This window comes from Lontra canadensis, unplaced genomic scaffold, assembly GCF_010015895.1.
Source record: "Lontra canadensis isolate GAN:19392208 unplaced genomic scaffold, GSC_riverotter_1.0 scaffold71, whole genome shotgun sequence".
NCBI classification, from domain to species: domain Eukaryota; kingdom Metazoa; phylum Chordata; class Mammalia; order Carnivora; family Mustelidae; genus Lontra; species Lontra canadensis.
The window spans coordinates 10,224,029-10,246,626 of record NW_022631065.1 but is presented as its reverse complement, the minus strand read 5'-3'; the positions used below and the strand labels follow the sequence as shown (position 1 = coordinate 10,246,626).

The 22,598-nt window shown below is 39.4% G+C and overlaps 1 protein-coding gene across 4 annotated transcripts in view; it reads right to left on the bottom strand.

Annotated features, from left to right (window-relative positions):
• TACR1 (tachykinin receptor 1) overlaps window positions 1-22,598 on the bottom strand; it is a 171,637-nt gene that overhangs the window by 134,054 nt on the left and 14,985 nt on the right. For 2 of the 4 annotated variants that reach the window (XM_032880698.1, XM_032880697.1), the window contains exon 1: window positions 7,638-8,518. In XM_032880698.1, the coding sequence (XP_032736589.1) occupies window positions 7,638-8,026 (389 nt within the window). In that variant the 5' untranslated portion in view covers window positions 8,027-8,518. Of the gene's footprint in view, window positions 1-7,637; window positions 8,519-22,598 lie in introns of those variants that run through there. The other 2 variants (XM_032880700.1, XM_032880699.1) reach the window with 2 other exon arrangements.

Here is a 22,598-nt window from a genome sequence, read left to right as displayed (position 1 = left end):
TATAGCAGATTAAGCTGGACAGAGTAATGGTAATGGGGTAATGTTCAGTTCTGGGCATTAGTTAACCTCTCAGTGAAGAGGACTATTAACAAACAGGAATAGCCAGTAGAGCCTAAGGAGAATGAAAAATGAAGGAACCAAGAATAGTTAACCAGGGATGGAGAAGCTTCAGGAGAGATATAATTAAAAGACTGCCACATAGAAGAGGCATTATATTAAAAGGAGTAGCACATAATCAGAGGCAGATTTCAGTTCCACAAAAGGAATAACTTTATAATGATTCAAAATGGAATGAGTTTAACAAATGAGACAGGTTGAATAAAACATTTAAGCAGAATTTGATATTGTTACAATGGCCCAGTCTAGAAGGTTGTGGGCTTGACTTTTTGTTTGGGTGGAAAATGATCTAAAGAGTCTCTAACATCCTCTCTGGCACAGTAGGACCCTTACATCACTTTTCTGCCTTCAGTGACAGCTTTCCTTAGATGATAGCACTCAAGAGCCACCTTGAGTAGGAGTATGTAGGCAGATGTCTAAGGCACAAGAATACAAATTGCATGGGTCTCTCAACTATGAGGGAGTAGAGTAGGAGAGCAATGCTAAAAGAAATTGTTTCTAATAGTCTTTCCAAGGCGGAAACAGAATCCCCATTGCTATTTAGGATTCAATGAGAAAACAGATTAGAGAGCATGCAAATATGAGGTATCATTATCAGTTCTACCAACATGAGATCTCTTTTCTAGTTTCCAAGTGACAAACACTAATAAATCATTATAATTCCCAGTCCAGTGTTCTTGAAGTTAATTAAAAAAATACAAACTCCACATTGTTTTCTCTATGGTTTACTTTCTTTTCTCCTCCTCCTCTCCCTCTTCTTCTCCCTCCTTCTCTTCCTTTTCTTTATTTTACCAATAAGTCTTTCCCAGATTCCCAAGGACAGTTCTTCCCTCTGTGTCCAAACTTTCTCAGCATGGTATTAATTACATTGGGTTATAATGGCACTCATGAGATTTATCAATCCCCAAAGTTGAGAGCACAAGGGCAAAGGCAATGTTTTACTGCATCAGCATTTGGCATATGGTAGGTCCTCAGTAATGGATGGATGGATGGATGGATGGATGGATGGATGGATGAGGAGGGGGCCATTCCCCTCACTGCCATCTAATTTTATCCCTCTCTACTATACTCTGTTGGTATTACCTATCATAGCTCACCAATGTTCTCTAATTACCAAATCCATTGTCCTCTGATAAGTTTCAAAAAGTGAAATCCCTGGTATTTTTTGGATTCTAATGACACTATGAATAGAACCAACAAGTCACTTTTCTTAATCTTTGCCACTCCACATATCCCGATTTCTCCACTATCTATCTGCTTCTTTTTTACCCTCCTATTGCTTGATAGGACATTCTCATGAATATTTGGCCTCTTCGCCTCTTCTCTGGAAACATGTTTTGGTAAAAGAGATTTTCTTCACTATCTTTCTTTCTTTTTTAAAGATTTTATTTATTTATTTGACAGACAGAGAGAGAGAGATCACAAGTAGGCAGAGAGGCAGGCAGAGAGAGAGGAGGAAGCAAGCTCCCTGCTGAGCAGAGAGCCCGATGTGGGCCTCAATCCCAGGACCCTGAGACCATGACCCAAGCTGAAGGTAGAGGCTTAACCCACTGAGCCACCAGGCGCCCAGTAAGCCATTAGGTTGGAAAACTCCTAAATCTACATTTTCATTCCTGGCTTCTCAGTCTCTAATCCCATATCTCAAGTGGCTTGTTGGGCATTTCCAACTAATTGTTGTATTTTCACATCAAATCCACCAAAACCTGGACCCATCTTCCTACCAACCTCTCCATTCATTCCCTGATCTACTTGTGAACTCACTTCAATTGAGTCAGCCAGTTATTCTTCCCAAACATTTTGCAACTTTTTACAAAGTTTTTTTTTTCTTTTTCTTTCTTTCTTTCTTTCTTTTATTTTTCTTTTACCTCCATGCTTTTGCCAAACAGTTTCTTTTAACTGGAATATCATCTTTCTTTATCATCCTCTCTAAAGAATTTTACCTATACATTGAGAATTACTCTGCATTTTCCTTCAATTGAACCTATATTTCTGCCAGCTTTTGGAAAAACCAAGTTTCTTGACCTTTCAGGACACTGGGAGTACCCATGAGTAGGGACAGGATGTGACAAGTACAGTGGGACAACTCCAGAGAGTAAGAGGGCATTGACTCTCTCCAGGAAAGGTCCTCCAGCATAACTGACCCATCCAAGATATAACAAGCTCAAGTTCAATTCATGTCAACTCAAGACATTTGATGTTCTGGATTTGAAAAGACAGGGTCAGTTGTGGTGGACGAGTTTCTAGTGAATGACCATTTTCAGTGTCACAGAGATGCTTGGTCATGGGTTGTAAGGTTCGTCTAAATATGTGCAAAGGATTCTAAAATCCTTCTGACCTCTTGGTAGTGAAGAACTAATCTGAGATATACAATGGGATCCAAGTCTAACCAATGAGGTGGGGTTCAAGGACAAACTGCCGGTCTCATGGAGACCTGAAAAGAAGGCTATTTGAACTTGTAGCTGAGTGTGACTGGGAGAGTGGGATAGATACCACAGAACCGTGGGAAGTTTCTGTTATTTATCTATGTATGTCTTTGCTCTTGGATCCTCTTTTACTCTCTCAGACAGTTTACTCCTTTTGCCTTCACCATTTACTCCTTTTGCCTTCACCATTACCGATCTGGGCAACTGTATTTTTAGTCCTTACCATATTGCGTATTGTTCAGAGACAATCATAATTTAGATGTCTCCTTTCACTCAAACATAAGTCTGAGGAGTGAGCAATCCTTTCCTTTCAAATTGCTGAAATTACACCTGCCCCTTCCAGGTGGAGAAGCAGTGTCACCAGTCCAGTGCTTTCCGAGCCTTCTATTGTTGTGTGTTTGTTTCCCAGTCAGGCTGTCTTTTGCCTCTTCGGTCCCTCTTGTGGAGCTTTGGAATTGGCCTCCCTCCTCCCTTCTTAGATGCTGTTTTGCAGTACTAGAGCCAGCAACCATCATCGGTCCCTGCAAAGTGGAGTTGTCACCTCAGTGTCCTCCAACTCCCAATTTTTTGAAACATCACATGTGCTTTTTAATTTTTCTAATAGGGGAAAGTTTTTATATTTTATTTTAAGTGGGAGAAATTACAGAGTTTCAAAAAGTGAAATCCCTGGTGTTTTTTGGAGTTTAATTAGAGCTAGACCTGCTCTTGTTTAGGTGTATTTGTCTCTGCAACCATTTTTTTTTAAAAGATTTATTTATTTATTTGAAAGAGAAAGAGAGAGAGAGAGAGAGAGAGAGAGAGAGAGAACCTGCAAGCAGAGCAGGGATGGGCAGAGGGAGAAGGAGAGAATCTCAAGCAGACTCCACACTGAGCTTGGGGCTCCACACAGAGCTCCATCTCAATCTCACGACTCTAAGATCATGACCCGGAAATCACAACTCTGAGATCACAACTGACCAAAATCAAGAGTCAGATGCTCAACTGACTGAGCCACCCGAATGCCCCTGTCTCTGCAACTTTTAATTCTAGGTACCCATTGCCTTCAATAAATATTTTTTTGTCAGAAGAAGACCCCTCCTTGTCTCGTTCCCCTTTCTATGGAAAGATAACAGAAAAGAATTAAATTAGTACTACAATCTACAGTTAAAGGTTTTTTTCTATGTATACATTTTGGTTCTAGAAGGAAATCTGACACAAGACAGTTTGACCTAGCAAATCCACATCAAGGAGTTTATTCCAAAGAGAGAACAAGGGATGCTCTTGAAGATGTATGTCTAGGATACTTGTAATTATTAAAAATGGAAATAATTTATATTTAGAAATAGAGGAATGGTGAAATAAATGTGTATAGCTCTGCAGTATAACGCACCCATTAAAAATACCAAAGTATTTTATGACATGGAAAATACCCATGATATGATGTTAAGGAATAAAACAAAAACCAAAAGCAGCTATCGAAACTGCTTTATTATGATTTAAAATTCATCTTTAAAGATGTGAGTAACTGTATGTGGCATAAATATCACAGATAGAAAAAGCCAGTATAGGGGCGCCTGGGTGGCTCAGTGGGTTAAAGCCTCTGCCTTCGGCTCAGGTCATGATCCCAGGGTCCTGGGCTTTCTGCTTGGCAGGGAGCCTGCCTCCCCCTTTCTCTGTGCCTGCCTCTCTGCCTACTTGTGATTTCTGTCTGTCAAATAAATAAATAAAATCTTAAAATAAATAAATAAATAGTAAGATTTAAAAAGAAAGAAAGAAAGAAAGAAAGAAAGAAAGAAAGAAAGAAAGAAAAGGCCAGTATAAGCTAGCTTTCCAGAATTTTAACTGGTTATTTGTCAGTAGTGGGACTGTAGATGCTTTTTATGTTTTCTTTACAACTTAATGTATTTTCCAAATGTTCTTCTGGGAAGATGTATTATTTTATTCATTCATTCACTTATTTAATAAATGTGTAGTGACTGTTAGGTGTCAGGCACTCTGCCTTGTGCTGAGGAGATAAAGTAAATAAGACAGAGCGGATATGTTCTTTACTTTGCTCAGAGTTTACAATTCCTTAAAATTGGGAGAAAAAAAGGTTTTTTCCTTAATTCATTTCATTTGACTCAGTAATTCCACTTTTGGGAATCTATCCTAAGGAAATAATCAAGATAGCAAAAAAAAATTATCATATAGAAATGTTTATTAGTGCATTAACCATAAGGCAAAAAAATTTAGAAACCACATAAATGCCCAACAGTTATTAATAGTAGTTAATAACACAGGAAAACATTATTCATGTTTTCCACTACTATCAACAGGAAAAAAGTACGCTGCAAAATTATACAGAATCTGACCTCAACTATGTAGTGTAATTAGTCATAAAAGAGAAATTCGGATGTTAACAAGTGTTATTTTTGCATCGTGAAGTCATGGTTGATTTGTACTTTTGTGCCTATATTCTTCATATTTCCCAAGTTTTTGCAATGAACAGGTTTAATATTATAATCGGGAAAATCATGCTGCTTTTGTTTTTAAAGACTTGACTCAGACATTATCTGTTAAAAATTCAAGGAGCAGGGCACCTGGGTGGCTCAGTGGGTTGGGCCTCTGCCTTTGACTCAGGTCATGATCTCAGAGTCCTGGGATCGAGTCCCACATCGGGCTCTGCTCTGCAGAGAGCCTGCTTCCTCCTCTCTCTCTGTGCCTGCCTCTCTGACTACTTGTGATCTCTCTGTCAAATAAATAAATAAATTCTCTAAAAAAAATATTCAAGGAGCATACAAAAAGACAATTTACCATTTCTTTAAAGTTTGCCCTGACTTGGTGAAAAAAAGAGAGAGAACTCATAAAGAGAGAGCCCACAGCCCCTTTCCTTTCTAAAACGTTCTTGGGAGAGAGTGGATGACCACAAATGCAGTAGAGCTACCCCCATCACAGGGACTGGGGAAATTAATTCACTGTGCTCATGAGGCTGAGCAAGGAAAAATAGAAGGAGCTCTTGAAGGACTTGGAGACAGAACCTTGGAGCCTAATCCCAAACTCTACCTTGAATCTAATCTTGAGCATGATATTGATAATCTCCCTGGGCTGTATCTGTATATTAGGAACCTGGGGACATTTCTCACTACTGTCACTTCCTCATTGAGCAGGTCAGGGTCAGGGTCCTGTTTTGTCTCTGGTTTGCCTAGAGAGAAAGAACAATGGTGCCTGAGATGTCAGGGTCAAGGCAGCCAAAATTTGGCTCCCTATCTAATCCAGTGTGAAGACTTTGACCCTGAATCCTGACTCTAGCCTTCTAAGTCCAAAGAGAAAACCCATGGCTGTGGAACATGGCAATTCTGTATAAGCTGAAGCAAGAGAGCTGGCTGCTGGTGCTCCATCAGCTACTGAATGCTCAGGTGTACACAGACTGACAGGTCTCCCTTGAACTCACACAAGGCCCAAGTGCATTTAAAATACCAACTTTCCCTCTAGTTTAAAGTTCATCAAGACTGAAATCACAGCAGGTTTCACTGCACCTGTATTCAGTCATATATCATGCTCTGGGTTTTCTAAATGTAAGGGTTTGCTGTGCAGTTAAAGGAGCAAGTCAGTACAGAAAGATTTATAGGCATACTTCACTTTCAACAAACTTAATATCTGAAAATTAAAGTACCATAAAAGATAAATTTACAAAAGAATTCATTTCATTATCACGTTGAGTAATTGGTTTATCTTCTACTTTTAAAATGTAAATTGGCTCACCACAAACTGTTTTACACACAACATATCAAGCACATAGAGTTGCGTAAAGTAGATGTCCATGGAACTTAGAAATCAGCATTTGGACACCACTCCAAAAGCTGGAAACAGTTCTCTGATTGACTACAGAAGCTGAAAATGACTTCAAATCAATTGCAAATGATAGATAATCTTTATGCCAAAAGAGTTTAGTAGTTTGGGATTTTTTTTTTTTTTTTGGAGGGGGGAAGATTTCTTCTAGGTCCTTCTTTGGTTTTCTCATAATTCATTGATTTCAGCAAGGCCACTGAAAGAACCCATTTCAGAATCACAGGGGCAGGTGTTTTCAACATCCCTCTATATCCCAGGTAAGCATTTAATACTTGTGCACACATACATATATACATTAGAGATCTATAGCACCCACAAAAATGTCAAAACAGATAAAGCTGTGCTCTAATAGTCAATTTTCCATCCTGCCACCTGAGGAGCCATTCATTCCAGAATGCTAGCCCCAGTATTTGAAAATGCCAACACTTTCATTTTCAATCAGCTTCAGAAAGCTTTAGTTAGTTGTAGGAAAGAAAGAGCTTTCAATTGCCTTTGCCAAGCATGTTTCTCTGTGGATACAGACAGGTTAAAAGCATTGACCTTACATGATAAGAGAAATTTAGAAAAGCTCCTGGGTAAGCTCCCTGGGTCCCTATCTGCGGAGTTCCTGAAGAATAGCCTAGCTGCCTCTCATTCCTGAATGAGAGCTCCTAGCAGCATAGACAGAGCCAAATTAGGATGCTGAGTATTTTATGATTCTAATGAAATGCTCTTCACATACAAATAATATTGGAGAGTTGAGGTGGGAGCAGAAAAATCTCTGGATGTCCAGGAAAAAGTGAAAAATGAGAAATTTTGCTTAGACATACTTAAAACTGGAAAGCACCAAGAGGCTTCCCAGCAAAATAATAGGCTTGCAAGGATTAATGAAGCCCCAGCCACGGGCTAGCCCCCTGGCCAACGCCTGGGGATCCCCTTCAGGCCTCCATGGTAAAGGAGAGGATGAATATATGGAAAGAAGCAAAGCAGGAGTGGAAAGGAAAAGTGTCAAAGAGATGAGTGCTGGAGGGGTGAAGAAAATAGGATTAAATGAAGGATAAAGGAGGTGTGTGAAGAAAGGGAGACTGGCAATGAGCAAAAAGGAGAAAGGGAAAAAGGAAATCAGTAAGGAAATGGTGAGATAAGATGAAGTCCCGCACGTACAAACGACTCAATTAGGTGTCAGGAAAACCCCAAGGTACAGGTGACCAATCACCACCTTGATCCAGGAACAGTGCAACCCAGAAGCTCCCAGCCATGCTATGGTCCTCTATGGACACTTTCTCCCTTCTCCACAAAGGGCAGGCTCACCTGTCGAAGGCCACAGCCGTCATGGAGTAGATGCTGGCGAAGACAGCAGCGATGGGGAAGAAGTTGTGGAACTTACAATAGAACAGGCCATAGTACCACTCGTTGTGGACAGCATAGGTGAAGTTCACCACTGTGTTGAACGCAGCCATGGATGCCTCTGCGAAAGCCAGATTCACCAGGAAATAGTTAGTCACTGTCCTCATTCTCTTGTGGGCCAGGATGATCCACATCACCACCACATTGCCCACGACAGAGGTCACCACGATGACCGTGTAGGCAGCTGCCCAAAGGACTATTTGCCAGGCCGGCTGCACGAACTGGTTGGGCTCCGAGGTGTTGGTGGAGATATTTGGGAAGAGGTCTGAGTCTACCTGGAGGACATTATCCATTCTTCCACTAAGTGGTTAAGCCGCCCCCGGAGTCGGGGTCCTGCTTAACCAAGCAGGAGGGCTACAGGCTCTTTCTGGGCAGAACTCTTTCCTTGAAAGCAGGAGAATTGGAGCTCAGAAGATAAATGCTTCTAGATGGGCTGTCTGCTTCTTGTGGCTCCGAATTCCTCCACTTTCAAGCGTCAGGAAGCATTTGAGTTCAGAAATCCGGAGACAGCGTCTCTACTGCGTGGGAATGGAAAAAGGAAAGGAATTCCACGGGTCACGGTTCCAAGAAGCAGGAGACCCCCGCCTATCTGCACCTGCTGCTGCTTGCAACTGCTGTTCCCGCTGCTTGCAGCGGGAAATGCAAAACCCTGCTCTGCAGGAGGACTTGGGGGCGAATGGGAGAGTGTTCGTCACAGCTCGACCTGTAAAAGTTCTGAGTCTATGGCGGGGATTCTGGGGCCCCTGGTCCGTCTGGTGGTTTTTTCCTTTGCTTTTGCTGCGCTGTCGCCGCTGCCGCCGTCGCCTGCTGCCGCCGTCGCCTGCAGCTTCGCAGGCGCCTCTCTGGCTCGGGTCCTGCTTGGCTCGGGAGTTAGCAGAACCTCGGCAGGCTGCGCGCGAGGCTTTTATAACCCTCTGCAGAGACGTCACCGCGAAGGGGCAGTACCTGGGCTGCGCCCCGCCAGTCCTGGTGCGCAGCGCCGCAGCTGAACCAGCTGTTGGCAACTGTCTCATTCCACCAACGCAGCCACCTCGCCTTTTGCGGCTACCTGCTGTGGGAGTCCTCAAGCCCCGCGCCCCACGCACTCCGCGAGGGGGCGCCAGGTAGCCTCGGAGTAATTGAGCCGGACAGCGTCTGCAGGCTGAATGAACCACGAACGGAAGAAATCCGCTAAAGAGCTGTACGGATGATAGACACACAACTTCCAGGGAGAGCAGCCCGGAGCGCTGCGACAGCTCTGCAGAGGCGCCTGCCTGTGGCTGTGGGAGTCGGGCAAATGTGGGGGCGACGTGCCAGCGCTGCGCTCCGGGCCTCTCTCCAGTCCGAGTGTACCACGGGCTCGCCCTGGCTGCTACCGAGAGGAGGTGACGATGCCCAGTTCCAGGTGTCCGGAAAACAACTTTGCCGAGATCGTGTTTAGGAAATATCCCCAAACACCCAGGTCCTTTCTCTGGGTTGACCGATTCCCCTGGGGAGGCAATGATAGACTCTAAGCTTTGGGGATACCTTCCCCAGGTTCCTCGGTGACTGAGCTCTACAGCTGAGCCCCTTGCGCAGACAGCCGGGACTGGGCTGGGCTCCCTAGGAAGCTTGGTGAGCGCAGCAGCCACCAATTGCGTCTGGGCGACACAATCAGCAGTGTGTCGCCCAGACGCGCCTCTCTGGGCCCTCTGCCAACACCCTCTGCGGCCTCAAGTTCACCGCCCGCGGACCTAGGAGCTTCTGCCTCTGCGCCTGGGGGGCCTGCGGGCTAGTGCCAGGCCGGGGGCGTGGGGGGTTCCTTCCCCTACTCTCTCGCGGGTTTGCATAGGGACTGGAGGGCAGTTTTGTCCCCCTTTTCTACCCACCCCCTCCCTGCCCCCGGCGGACTTCAAGGCCTTATCTGCAAGTCCAAGGCCATTTCAAACCGCGGAGCTGGTGTCGGACACTGGGAGGAGGTGGGAAATGTTCGTCGGTGGGTGCGAACCGTTTTGGCGAAGCCGAGATGGGCTCAAGTTTGGAGGCTTTCCCGCCCAGAGTGCCCAGGAGATACGGTTCGAACCTTCGGAGGCCATCTATTCCTCTGTCTCCCTCGCGCCCTCCCCTCTTTTCACTGCGGGAACTCAGAACTGTGCGACATGAATAGGGATGGTTACCACAGCCCAGCGATGAGGCTCGTTGTTGGCGCACGCCCGCCTTCTCCCGGGAGCTGCGTTTACGCACTAGTCCTGTCCGGTTACGCGCCTCTTAGGGGAGCAAGCAAAACATCTGGCAGGAAACGCTTTAAGATTTAGAAATTGATTGTACCGATTGATGCCAGGCTAAAATCTGCCGTTCATTTTGGTTTTGTTGAAGCCTGGAATTTCAGCATGTATATGAACCTCACCTTGCACTGCCTGGTACTCCAGGCACCCCTAAACCTGAAAAGAAAACTCCAGTGATGTCTGGGGGAGCACGCCCTTATTTAGACAGGTTGCAAAGAAGGAACCTTCCCGAAGGGAAGTCCTCTTCCACCCTGGATCTCTCATAATTGCTTCTAGTAGTGGGTATTAGAGGTCTTTTAAGCTTTTTCATTCTAAAATATGTAAAATGTTATAACATTGCTAATACATAGTGTTTATTTTCCTATTAGAAAATTTGAATTTCTAAGATTTTTTTTTTTTTGGCTGTGTGGATTTTCCTTTCTATAAATTGTTTATTCACATGTCTTATCCCTTTTTCTGTTAGACTGCTTTCCAGTCACTTTTTTCTCAGAGCTCTTTGTATATTATAGATATAAACACTGACTATTATTAATATTTCAAGTATTTCTCGAATGCTATTATTTATCTCTTGAATTTATGTATTTGTCATAAAAACTTAAACAATTCTTATGTAGTCTGTATTTACTTTAATAGCACTTGGGTTTTCAAGTCTTGGTTTTAAAAAAGTCTTACAAAATCCTGGCTTTTTTTCCATATAAATATCATGGGTTTTCTTGGCAGTTCTTTCTTTTCTTCTTTCCTATCTTTTTCCTTCCTGCCTTCCTTCTTTCCTCTTCTTTCTCCTTTTCTTTCTTTCTTTCTTTCTTTCTTTCTTTCTTTCTTTCTTTCTTTTTCTTTTTTTCCTTCCATCCATCCATCCATCCATCCAACCATCCATCCGTCCTACCTTCCTTCTTTTCTTTCCAATAAGGTCTTTAGTTCACCTGCAGTTTGTTATTGTGTATTATACAAATTATTTTTCATATTAATTAAGCCATTATCCATGTCATAGATTAAATTTACAAATAAATGTGATTTAATAGTTATATTCTCCAGTCTTTCCTACTGATCCATTTGTCTATTCCTACAGCAATACCAGGTGTATGTGTGTATATATATATATATTTGATTAATATCATCTTCTACTTTGCCTAGCCTCCTTGCAATTAGGAAGAGCCTTGTGACTAATTTAGCCAATAGGTTGTGAGTGGAAATGATGTGTGTCACTACTAGGCTGAAGCATAGAAGAGTGTGTGTGTGTATGAGAGAGAAAGAGAGAGAGAGAGAGAGACACTTCTCCATGGATTCTCTCCACCAAGTCCCAAATGATGCAGCCACAAGAAGACAGGCCTTAATTACCTTGAGTTCCCAAGTGACTATATAATCCAGGTTGCTGCCCATTTTGGACATGTAGTATGAGTAGGAAATAAATTTTTGTTGTATTAAGGCACTAGGTTTTGGGATTAATTTGTTACTCATCATGGTATAGCTTATCCTGACTAATACAGGAATAAATATTCCAATATCTGGTAAGGCAAGTTCATCTGTATGCTCATTTCATGCTTTTTAAAATCCATTTTTAGACATCACATTTAAATTTTAAATTCAATTTAAAAATTAAACAAAACAAACTGCAGTAGTATTTTAATTAGAACTGTGTGGAACTTACTGAATTTTGACAAAATTGACATTTTGGATATATATTTTTAATCCAAGAACATGGTATGCCTTTCCATTTATTCAAGTCTATTTATACCTCTCAAAAAGATTATAATTTTGGTTAAAATAGATGCAATCTTTTGGTTACATAATTTCCATATATTTTGTAGGTTTTGTTTCTATTTTAAATGAAATATTTTTTTTAAATCTTAGATCAAAGAAAACCCATTGTCTTCTGTGTATATGTATTTGTGTTTATGTGTATGAGTGTGTTTCTTTGTATGTATCCTGGTCATTTTACTGAATTTTGTATTTATTCTGCTTTTTATTTGCTTTTCTTTGCATTTTCAATCGCATCATTAGCATATTCTTGTCTCACTGAATTTCCTTTACGTTCTAGGACAATGTTTAATTAAAATTGGTGATAACAGGTATTTCTGTAGTTTCTGAATTTAAATTAAGATGACTTTGAATTTTTACTATTTAGGAGAATATTTGTTGTTAAATTTGCTAAATAGGCTTTTATGTTTAAATAGTTTCCTTCTACTTTATTTTACCTAAAGAATTTTAAATGAATGTCTTATAAATTTCTTTTACTTTTAAATGCCTTTTTCAGGATCTGTTGATATGATTGTGTAATTTTTTTCACTAATTTGTTGACATAATGGATTAAATGAATAGATTTCCCAACACTAGACCCAACCTAGCATTCCTGGCACAATATCTGCTTGGGCAAAGGCTATATTATTTCTTTGATATATTGCTGGATTCAACTTGCTAATGATTTATTTAACATTTTTACATCTATTTTTCTAAGTGAAACTGATGTAGAGATTTTTTTCCTTTTCTTTTTCATATATTAGTATTACGCACCAAAAAATGAAATGAGAAGCATCTCATCTCTAACTATGGCAAGAAATACTAGTCTTGGTCCCTGAACTACCCAAGAACTAGTGGGAAATGTAAGTCCCTGGGCCATCACAGTACTACTAAATTAGAATCTGCATTTTAGTAGGACCTTAGGTTATTTGTATGCACATTAAAGTTTGAAGGTTTTTTTTTTTTAAGATTTTTATTTACTTATTTGACAAAGAGAGAGAGAGAGAGAGAGAGAGACAGTGAGAGAGGGAATACAAGCAGGGGAAATGAGAGAGGGAGAAGCAGGCTTCTCATTGAACAGGGAGCCTGTCGCAGGGCTTGATCCAAGGACCCTGGGATCATGACCTGAGCTGAAGGCAGATGCTTAATGACTGAGCCACCCAGGCACCCTGTAAAGTTTGAGGAGTTTAAAATAGGTCCAGTGTTTTCCAAGTTTCTTAATGATAAGAAACTCTTGTGTTGGTTGTTAATAAACATTATCCGGTTCCAAGGAAAACTCTGATTTGGTGAATCTGGATTGGGGTTCAGTGGTCTGTGTTTTTACCAAGTACACTGGGTCAGTTTTCTCTTCAAGCAAGTTTTGGAAATATGTGGACCTTTTACTTTAAACAGCACAAAACTAGATGACTTCTTTCTTCATCTCAAGGAAATTTTCAGCTAGTATTTTTTTTTTTTTGAAATTATTACGTCTTCTCTATTAGCCCTATCTTCTCCTTTTGACTCTCATTGTTGTCATGGTAGGTTTTCTAGAACCATCCTCTGGATGTTTACAAACGATTCCTGCTCTCATTCTCAGATCTCAGTATCCAGGCTCTTCTATTTTGGTACTTTCTCCAAGTTCTGTTGATCTCCCAGCACAGCCCAGCCTGCCTGGTTCTACTCTTTTCTCAGCTCAACTCCCAACAGAGCCCCAGGGCTCATTTATATCCAGCTGCCCTTGAGGCCTGAAGCCATGTGGCTGATAGCAGAGAACACTGGAATTGCTGGGAAAAGGAATGCAGCTGTGTTCATGTCCCCATAAACTCTGATCTCCTGAAGCCACTGGTGTAGAAACATCACTTTCCCCCTCCAGTGTGGATGAGTTAATACTATTAGTCACTGGCTAATAGTAGTCACTCAGCCATCCTTTCATAAGACAAACTGGTATACGTTATATCTCTTGGAAATTACATTGTTACTTCTCTGAAGGTAGGAACCATGTTATTCAACTATTCGTTTGCTAGCAGTCCCTTCCCTACATGGCACGATTAATACATATGTATTGGGTTGGATTGAATTGCTTGACAATGGTTGAATTTAGAAAGGTGGTGTGAGACAGGGAGGCAGCACCAGAACAGAATTCATCAAACTGCAAATCTTCCCAATACAAAAACAACAATAACATTAATAAAAATAACAGGAAGTAAGGGGAGGATGGAGAGGGTATATGGCTCTTCAACAATGCTTTCTCTGTGCCCGGAACAACTGTTCTACCTGCTTTTCATGTAGTCACTATTTGCCTGTGCTTTTAGCTTTAGCTTTCTGAAACACTTTGTTTTACGTGCGTTTTATATATACTATAGCATATAGCATAGATTTTGAGTTTCTTTTCATGAGCTAATGTAAAAATCATTTTCCTTTGAGTTAAAATGATTCATATTTAATGATATGACTGATACATTTGGCTTTACGTCTGTTATGTTATTTTATGTTATATTCCCGAATGTATTTTTTTACATTTATGGGCAAATGTATATGTGTTATATACATGGTCTGTTTGCTTTAAAAAATGATTGTGTTATTTAGAAAGACTTGTGTGGTTTTTTTTCCCTAGTAGGTAATTTTATACTCGTACCTTTTATAATGCTCTTAGTCTCTTTCTGTCATATAGACTTCTGTTATTTGGTTTATCAGCTTCAAATGAGATTGTAAATCTTCCACCTATTACCCACGTTGTGATATATGAGCCTTTCCCATTCAATGGAGTCATGCTAACCTGCTGTCTTTGCAGGTCAAAAATGCCTGTTGATCAGCATGTCATATGGCTTAATCTGATAATACTTTTCCCTTTTATTTCTTTTCTCTTCCCATTTTAAAAGACGTGTTATTTCTATTTTGACAAATATTGTTTCTTTCACATGTATCTTTGTTTTTGTTTTGGTCTTAGACCTATAATGAAATACATCCAATGGTCATCATCAGTCCTTTTGCTAAAATTTCTGCATCGATCTTTAGGCTGAAAGAAGTGCCTTCTGCAATTAGCTCTTCAGAAAGACCTCATAAGTAGAGCCTTGCATTTTTAAGACTGTTTTCTGTAGCCCTCACACTAGAAGTTTAGCTCCAGCATATATTCTTTTACTTTAAAAATAAATACTAAAAACTACACATACTACTTGGCATGTTTTACAGAATTCTATGATTTTATGGACACAAAACTTTGGGGCTTTGCATACCTCTCATTTTGTTTTTTGTTTGTTAAGATTTTTATTTATTTAAGAGAGAGATAGAGAGAGAGACGGTGAGAGAGAGAGCTGGGGCGGTGGGGGGGAGAGGAAGAGAGAGAGGTAGAAGCAGATTCCCCGAGGAGCAGTGAGCTCCGTTCCAGGACCCTGGGATCATGACCTGAGCAGACGCTTAACTGACAGAGCCACCCAGGCACCCCTATCTCTCAATTCTTAAAGAAAATCACTATTTTCTATAACTGGAGAATGTTTTCAGACCTGTTAAGTTGTTGTAACTACTTAAATATTTCTGTTCTATTACTGGAGAATATTTTAGAAGAAAAGTTAAAGACCATTTAATATTTGAAATGAAAATGTATATCTATATTTATTTTTCAAATAAAATTTCATTGAAGTATGAATTGATACAGAAAAGGACACATATCCTAAGTGCAGAACTCAATAAATCACAGGAAGTAAACATACCTGTGTAAACACATCCTAGGGGAAAAAGACTATTACCGGAATGATAGAGACCCTCTCTCAGCCATCTCCAAAGGTAACCCTACCTTAGCTTCTAAAATTGCAGGTTCAATTTGCATGTTTTTTGAATTTTAAGTTAATGGAATTATGCCTGTATAGTTTCTTTTACCCCATATTACAATTGTGAGATTCATTTATGTTGTTTGTAACAAGAATTCACTCTCTCTTTTTTAAAATTTATTTAACTTAAAATAAATTAATGAACATACAGTGTATTATTAGTTTCAGAGGTAGAGTTTAGTGATTCATCAGTTGTATGTAACACCTAGTTCTCATTCCATCAATTGCCCTCCTCCTTAATCCCCATCATCCAATTATCCCATCTCTCCATCCACTTCCCCTTCAGCAACCCTGTTTGTTTCCTATAGTTAAGTCTCTTGTAGTTTGTTTCTCTCTTATTTCATCTTGTTTTATTTTCTCCTCCCTTCCCCTATGTTCATCTGTTCTGTTTATTGAATTCCACATATGAGTTCATTTTCATTGCCATATAGCATTCCATTGTTTGAAAATACTAGTTTATTCATTTACTCTTGATGGACACTTGATTGTTTTTTGTATTTCACAATAAGAACAATGTCACTATTTCTTAAGCACATGTTTACACAGTTTTGTTGGGAAAATGCCTAGGAATACAATTACTGGGTCATGAGTTTGCATATGCTCAACTTTAATAGATATTTACAAACACATAGTTCCTTGCAACAATTACAATCCCATAGCAACACACATAAGTTTTCCAGGTGCTTCACATCCTTGCAAATAAATAGGATTGTCAGTTTTCTTAATCTCTGCCATTCTGATGGGTGGGATATCCCACTTTGGTTTTAGTTTGTGTTTTACTGATGAATGAAAGAATGTGGTGGAGCACCTTTTCATATAATTTTTGGAAAGTGTCTGTTTTAGTTGTTTGATTTTTTTTAATTGGTTTTCTCTTTTATTGATTTGTAAGAGCTCCTTAGATGAAATAGGTCCTTTGTCAGTTATTCTGTAGTTTGCCTTTGTCTTTTCATGGCCAGAAATTCCTATTTTTAATGTATCACCTTTCCCCCCCTTTACAGTCAATGCTTTTTGTGCTTTAAGAAATCTTTGTTTATCACAAGATCATGAAGATATTATGTTATCTTCCATTAACTTGATTACTTTAACTTTTATATCTAGCTCTATAATCTAATTGGAATTGATTAATGAGTATGGTATGAACTAGAGGGTTAGGATTCATGTTCATCTTTATTGATATTCAATTGTCCTAGAACAGTTTACTTAAAAGAATGTTCTTTCTCTACTGTCTTCAATGCCACCTCTGCCATAAATCAAGTAATTCTGTATGTGAAGGTCTATTTTTGGAATCTCTATTTTGTTTCATTGGCCTTTTGAATATCCTTGCTCTAGTATTATTACAGCTCTATAATAAGCTGTCATATAATCTAGCAGTATAAGTTCTCATTTTTTTTCTTGAAATAGCCTTAGCTATTCTTAGCCCTTTGCATTTCCATACAAATTTTAGAATTTATCAGTTTTTACCAAAAAGCCAAACTCTGTGGCAATTTAAACTGGGACTGTTTTGAATCTCTAGATTTATTTGGAAAGGATCTATATCTTTACCATACTTATTTAGATCTTCTTAATGTTTCTCAATTAAGTTTTATAATTTTCAATATGGAGGTCTTACACATCTTAGATGTATTGCTAGATGTTCAGTCACTTTGATATTTTGATGCTGTTGTGATAATTTTTCAAATTTTACTTTCTAAATGTTGCTATATATAAATATACAATTGACCTTTGTATTTTGATTTTATATTTATAACTCTGGTAAATTCACTCATTAATTCTCATGGTTTAAATTTAGATTCCTCTGAATTTTTTTTTTTATTTTACACATTGCCTTTATTTTTTTAAAGTTTTTATTTAAATTCTAGTTAGTTAGCACATAATGTAATATTAGTTTCAGGAGTAGAATTTAGTGATTCATCACTTACATGTAATACCCAGTGCTCAGCTCAACAAGTGCCATCCTTAATACTCACCACCCATCTAGCCCATCCCCCACCTACCTCCCCTTCAGCAATCCTCAGTTTGTTCTCTATAGTTTAGAGTCTCTTATGGTTTGCATCCCTTTCTTTTTTCCCCTTCCCCATGTTCATTTGTTATGTTTCTTAAATTCCAAATATGAGTGAAATCGTGTGATAGTTGGCTTTCTCTGACTGACTTATTTCATTTAGCATAATACACTTTAGCTCCATCCACATCATTGCAAATCGCAAGATTTTATTCTTTTTGATGATTGAGTAATACTCCATTACAAATATATACCACCTCTATTTTATCCATTCTTTAGTCAATGGACTGATGGACATTTGGGCTCTTTCCATAATTTGGCTATTGTTGATAATGCGGCTATAAACATCAGGGTGCATGTGCCTTCAAATCAGTATTTTTGTATCCTTTAAGTAAATACCTAGGAGTGCAATTGCTGGATTGTAGGATAGTTTTATTTTTAACTTTCTGAGGAACCTCCATACTGTTTTACACAGTGGCTGCACCAGTTTGCATTCCCACCAACAGTATAAGAGGGTTTCCCTTTCCCCACCTCCTCACCAACATCTGTCATTCCCTGAGTGGTTGATTTTAGTCAGTCTGACAGGTGTGAGTTGGTATCTCATCATGGTTTTGATTTGTGCTTCCCTGCTGACAAATGATGTTGAGCATCTTCTCATGTGTCTGTTAGCTATCTGGAGTCTTCTTTGGAAAAATGTCTGTTCATGTCTTCTGCTCATTTCTTAACTGGGTTATTTGTTTTTGGGTGTTGAGTCTGATAAGTTCTTTATAGATTTTGGATATTAACCCTTTATCAGATATATATTTGCAAACATCTTCTCCCTTTCTGTAGGTTGCCTTTTAGTTTTGTTGCTTGTTTCCTTAGCTATGCAGAAAATTTTTATCTTGATAATGTCCCAATAGTTCATCTTTGCTTTTGTTTCCTTTGACTCCAGAGACTTGTCTAGCAAGAAGTTGCTATGGCCAATGTCAAAGAGGTTGTTGTTGGTGTTCTCCTCTAGGATTTTGATGGTTTTCTGTTTCACATGTAGGTCTTTCATCCATTTTGAATTGATTTTTGTGTATGGTCTAATACAGTGGTCAGTTTCATTCTTCTTCATGTTGCTGTACAATTTCCCCAGCACCACTTGTTGAAGAGACTATTTTTTTCCATTGGGTATTATTTTCTGCTTTGTTAATGATTAGTTGACCATATAGTTGTGGGTCCATTTCCGGGTTTTCTATCCTATTCCACAGATCTATGTGTCTGTTTTTGTGCCAGTATCATATTGTCTTGACAACTACAGCTTTGTAATATAGCGTGAAGTCCAGAATTGTGATGCCTCCAGATTTGCTTTTCTTTTTCAAGATAGCTTTGGCTACTGGGGGTCTTTTGTGGTTCCATACAAATTTTAGGATTGTTTGTTTTAGCTCTGTGAAAAATGCTAGTGGTATTTTCATAGGGATTTCATTAAATCTGTAGATTGCTTTGGGTAGTATAGACATTTTTTTTTAAAAGATTTAATTTATTTATTTATTTGACACACACAGAGAGAGAGAATCACAAGTAGGCAGAGAAGCAGGCAGAGAGAGGAGGAAGCAGGCTCCCCGCTGAGCAGAGAGCCCGATGTGGGGCTTGATCCCAAGACCTTGGGATCATGACCTGAGCGGAAGACAGAGGCTTAACCCACTGAGCCACTCAGGTGCCCCTAGTATAGACATTTTAACAATGTTTTTTTTCTTCCAGTCAATAGGTGTGGAATGTTTTTCCATTTCTTTGTGTCATCTTCAATTTCTTTCACAAGTGTTGTATAGTTCTCAGAGTACAAATCTTTTACCTCTTTGATTAGGTTCATTCTTAGTATCTTATGGTTTTGGGAGCAGTTGTAAATGGGACTGATTCCCTGATTTCTCTTTCTGCTGCTTCATTATTGGTGTATAGAAATGCAACACATTTCTGTACACTGATTTTGTATCCTACAATTTTGCTGAATTCATATATCAGTTCTAGCAGTTTTTCAGTAGAATCTTTTTTTAATCATTTTTAAAAAAATTTTTTTCAGCATAACAGTATTCATTGTTTTTTGTACCACACCCAATGCTCCATGCAATCCGTGCCCTAATACCCCACCACCTGGTTCCCCAAACCTCCCATCCCCATACCTCTTCAAACCCTTCAGATTGTTTTTCAGAGTCCATAGTCTCTCATTGTTCACCCCCCCTTCCAATTTCCCCCAACTCCCTTCTCCTAACTCCCCATGTCCTCCATGCTATTTGTTATGCTCCACAAATAAGTGAAACCATATGATAATTGACTCTCTCTGCTTGACTTATTTCACTCAGCATAATCTCTTCCAGTCCTGTCCATGTTGCTACAAAAGTTGGGTATTCATCTTTTCTGATGGAGGCATAATACTCCATAGTGTATATGGACCACATCTTCCTTATCCATTCATCCGTTGAAGGGCATCTTGGTTCTTTCCACAGTTTGGCAACCGTGGCCATTGCTGCTATAAACATTGGGGTACAGATGGCCCTTCTTTTCACTACATCTGTATCTTTGGGGTAAATACCCAGTAGTGCAATTGCAAGGTCATAGGGAAGTTCTATTTTTAATTTCTTGAGGAATCTCCACACTGTTCTCCAAAGAGGCTGCACCAACTTGCATTCCCACCAACAGTGTAAGAGGGTTCCCCTTTCTCCACATCCCCTCCAACACATGTTGTTTCCTGTCTTGCTAATTTTGGCCATTCTAACTGGTGTAAGGTGATATCGCAATGTGGTTTTAATTTGAATCTCCCTGATGGTTAGTGATGATGATTTTTTCATGTGTCTGATAGCCATTTGTATGTCTTCATTGGAGAAGTGTCTGTTCATATCTTCTGCCCATTTTTTGATATGATTATCTGTTTTGTGTGTGTTGAGTTTGAGGAGTTCTTTATAGATCCTCGATATCAATCTTTTGTCTGTACTGTCATTTGCAAATATCTTCTCCCATTCCGTGGGTTGCCTCTTTGTTTTCTTGACTGTTTCCTTTGCTGTGCAGAAGCTTTTGATTTTGATGAAGTCCCAAAAGTTTATTTTGGCTTTTGTTTACTTTGTCTTTGGAGACATATCTTGAAAGAAGTTGCTGTGGCTGATATCGAAGAGATTACTGCCTGTGTTCTCCTCTAGGATTCTGATGGATTCCTGTCTCACGTTGAGGTCTTTTATCCATTTTGAGTTTATCTTTGTGTATTGTGTAAGAGAATGGTCGAGTTTCATTCTTCTACATATAGCTGCCCAGTTTTCCCAGCACCATTTATTGAAGAGACTGTCTTTTTTCAACTGTATATTTTTTCCTGTTTTGTCGAAGTTTAACTGACCATAGAGTTGAGGGTCCATATCTGGGCCCTCTACTCTGTTCCACTGGTCTATGTGTCTGTTTTTATGCCAGTACCATGCTGTCTTGGTGATCACAGCTTTGTAGTAAAGCTTGAAATCAGGTAACGTGATGCCCCCAGTTTTATTTTTGTTTTTCAACATTTCCTTAGAGATTCGGGGTCTCTTCTGGTTCCATACAAATTTTTGGATTATTTGCTCCAGCTCTTTGAAGAATACCGGTGGAATTTTGATTGGAATGGCATTAAAAGTATAGATTGCTCTAGGCAGTATAGACATTTTAACAATGTTTATTCTTACGATCCAAGAGCATGGAATGGTCTTCCATCTTTTTGTGTCTTCTTCAATTTCATTCATGAGTGTTCTGTAGTTCCTTGAGGACAGATCCTTTACCTCTTTGGTTAGGTTTATTCCCAGGTATCTTATGATTCTTGGTGCTATAGTAAATGGAATCGATTCTCTAATTTCCCTTTCTGTGTTTTCATTGTTAGTGTATAAGAAAGCCACTGATTTCTGTACATTGACTTTGTATCCTGCCACGTTACTGAATTGCTGTATGAGTTCTAGTAGTTTGGGGGTGGAGTCTTTTGGGTTTTCCATATAAAGAATCATGTCATCTGCGAAGAGGGAGAGTTTGACTTCTTCATTGCCAATCTGGATACCTTTTATTTCTCTTTGTTGTCTGATTGCTGTTGCTAGGACTTCTAGTACTATGTTGAACAAGAGTGGTGAGAGTGGGCATCCTTGTCGTGTTCCTGATCTCAATGGGAAGGCTGCAAGCTTTTTCCCATTGAGGATGATATTTGCTGTGGGTTTTTCATAGCTAGATTTGATGAAGTTCAGGAATGTTCCCTCTATCTCTATACTTTGAAGTGTTTTAATCAGGAACAGATGCTGGATTTTGTCAAATGCTTTTTCTGCATCAATTGAGAGGACCATGTGGTTCTTCTCTCTTTTCTTATTAGTTTGTTCTATCACGTTGATTGATTTGTGAATGTCGAACCATCCTTGTAGCCCAGGAATGAATCCCACCTGGTCATGGTGGATAATCTTTTTAATGTGCTGTTGGATCCTGTTTGCTAGGATCTTGTTGAGAATCTTAGCATCCATATTCATCAGTGATATTGGTCTGAAATTCTCCTTTTTGGTAGGGTCTTTGCCTGGTTTGGGGATCAGGGTAATGCTGGCTTCATAGAAAAAGTCTGGAAGTTTTCCTTCTGCTTCAATTTTTTGAAACAGCTTCAGGAGAATAGGTGTTATTTCTTCTTTGAAAGTTTGGTAGAATTCCCCAGGGAATCCGTCAGGTCCTGGGCTCTTGTTTTTTGGGAGGTTTTTGATCCTGCTTCAATCTCGTTACTAGATATCAGTCTATTTAGGTTGTTGATTTCTTCCTGGTTCAATTTTGGGAGTTTACAGTTTTCCAGGAATGCATCCATTTTATCTAGGTTGCTTAGCTTATTGGCATATAACTGTTGATAATAACTTCTGATGATTGTTTCTACTTCCTTGGTGTTAGTTGTGATCTCTCCCTTTTCATTCATAATTTTATTAATTTGGGCTTTCTCTCTTTTCTTTAGTGTGGCCAATGGTTTATCGATCTTATTGATTCTTTAAAAAAACCAGCTTCTAGTTTCATTGATACGTTCTACTGTATCTCTGGTTTCTACCTCATTCATCTCTGCTCTAATCTTGATTATTTCCCTTCTTATGTGTGGAGTTCGTTT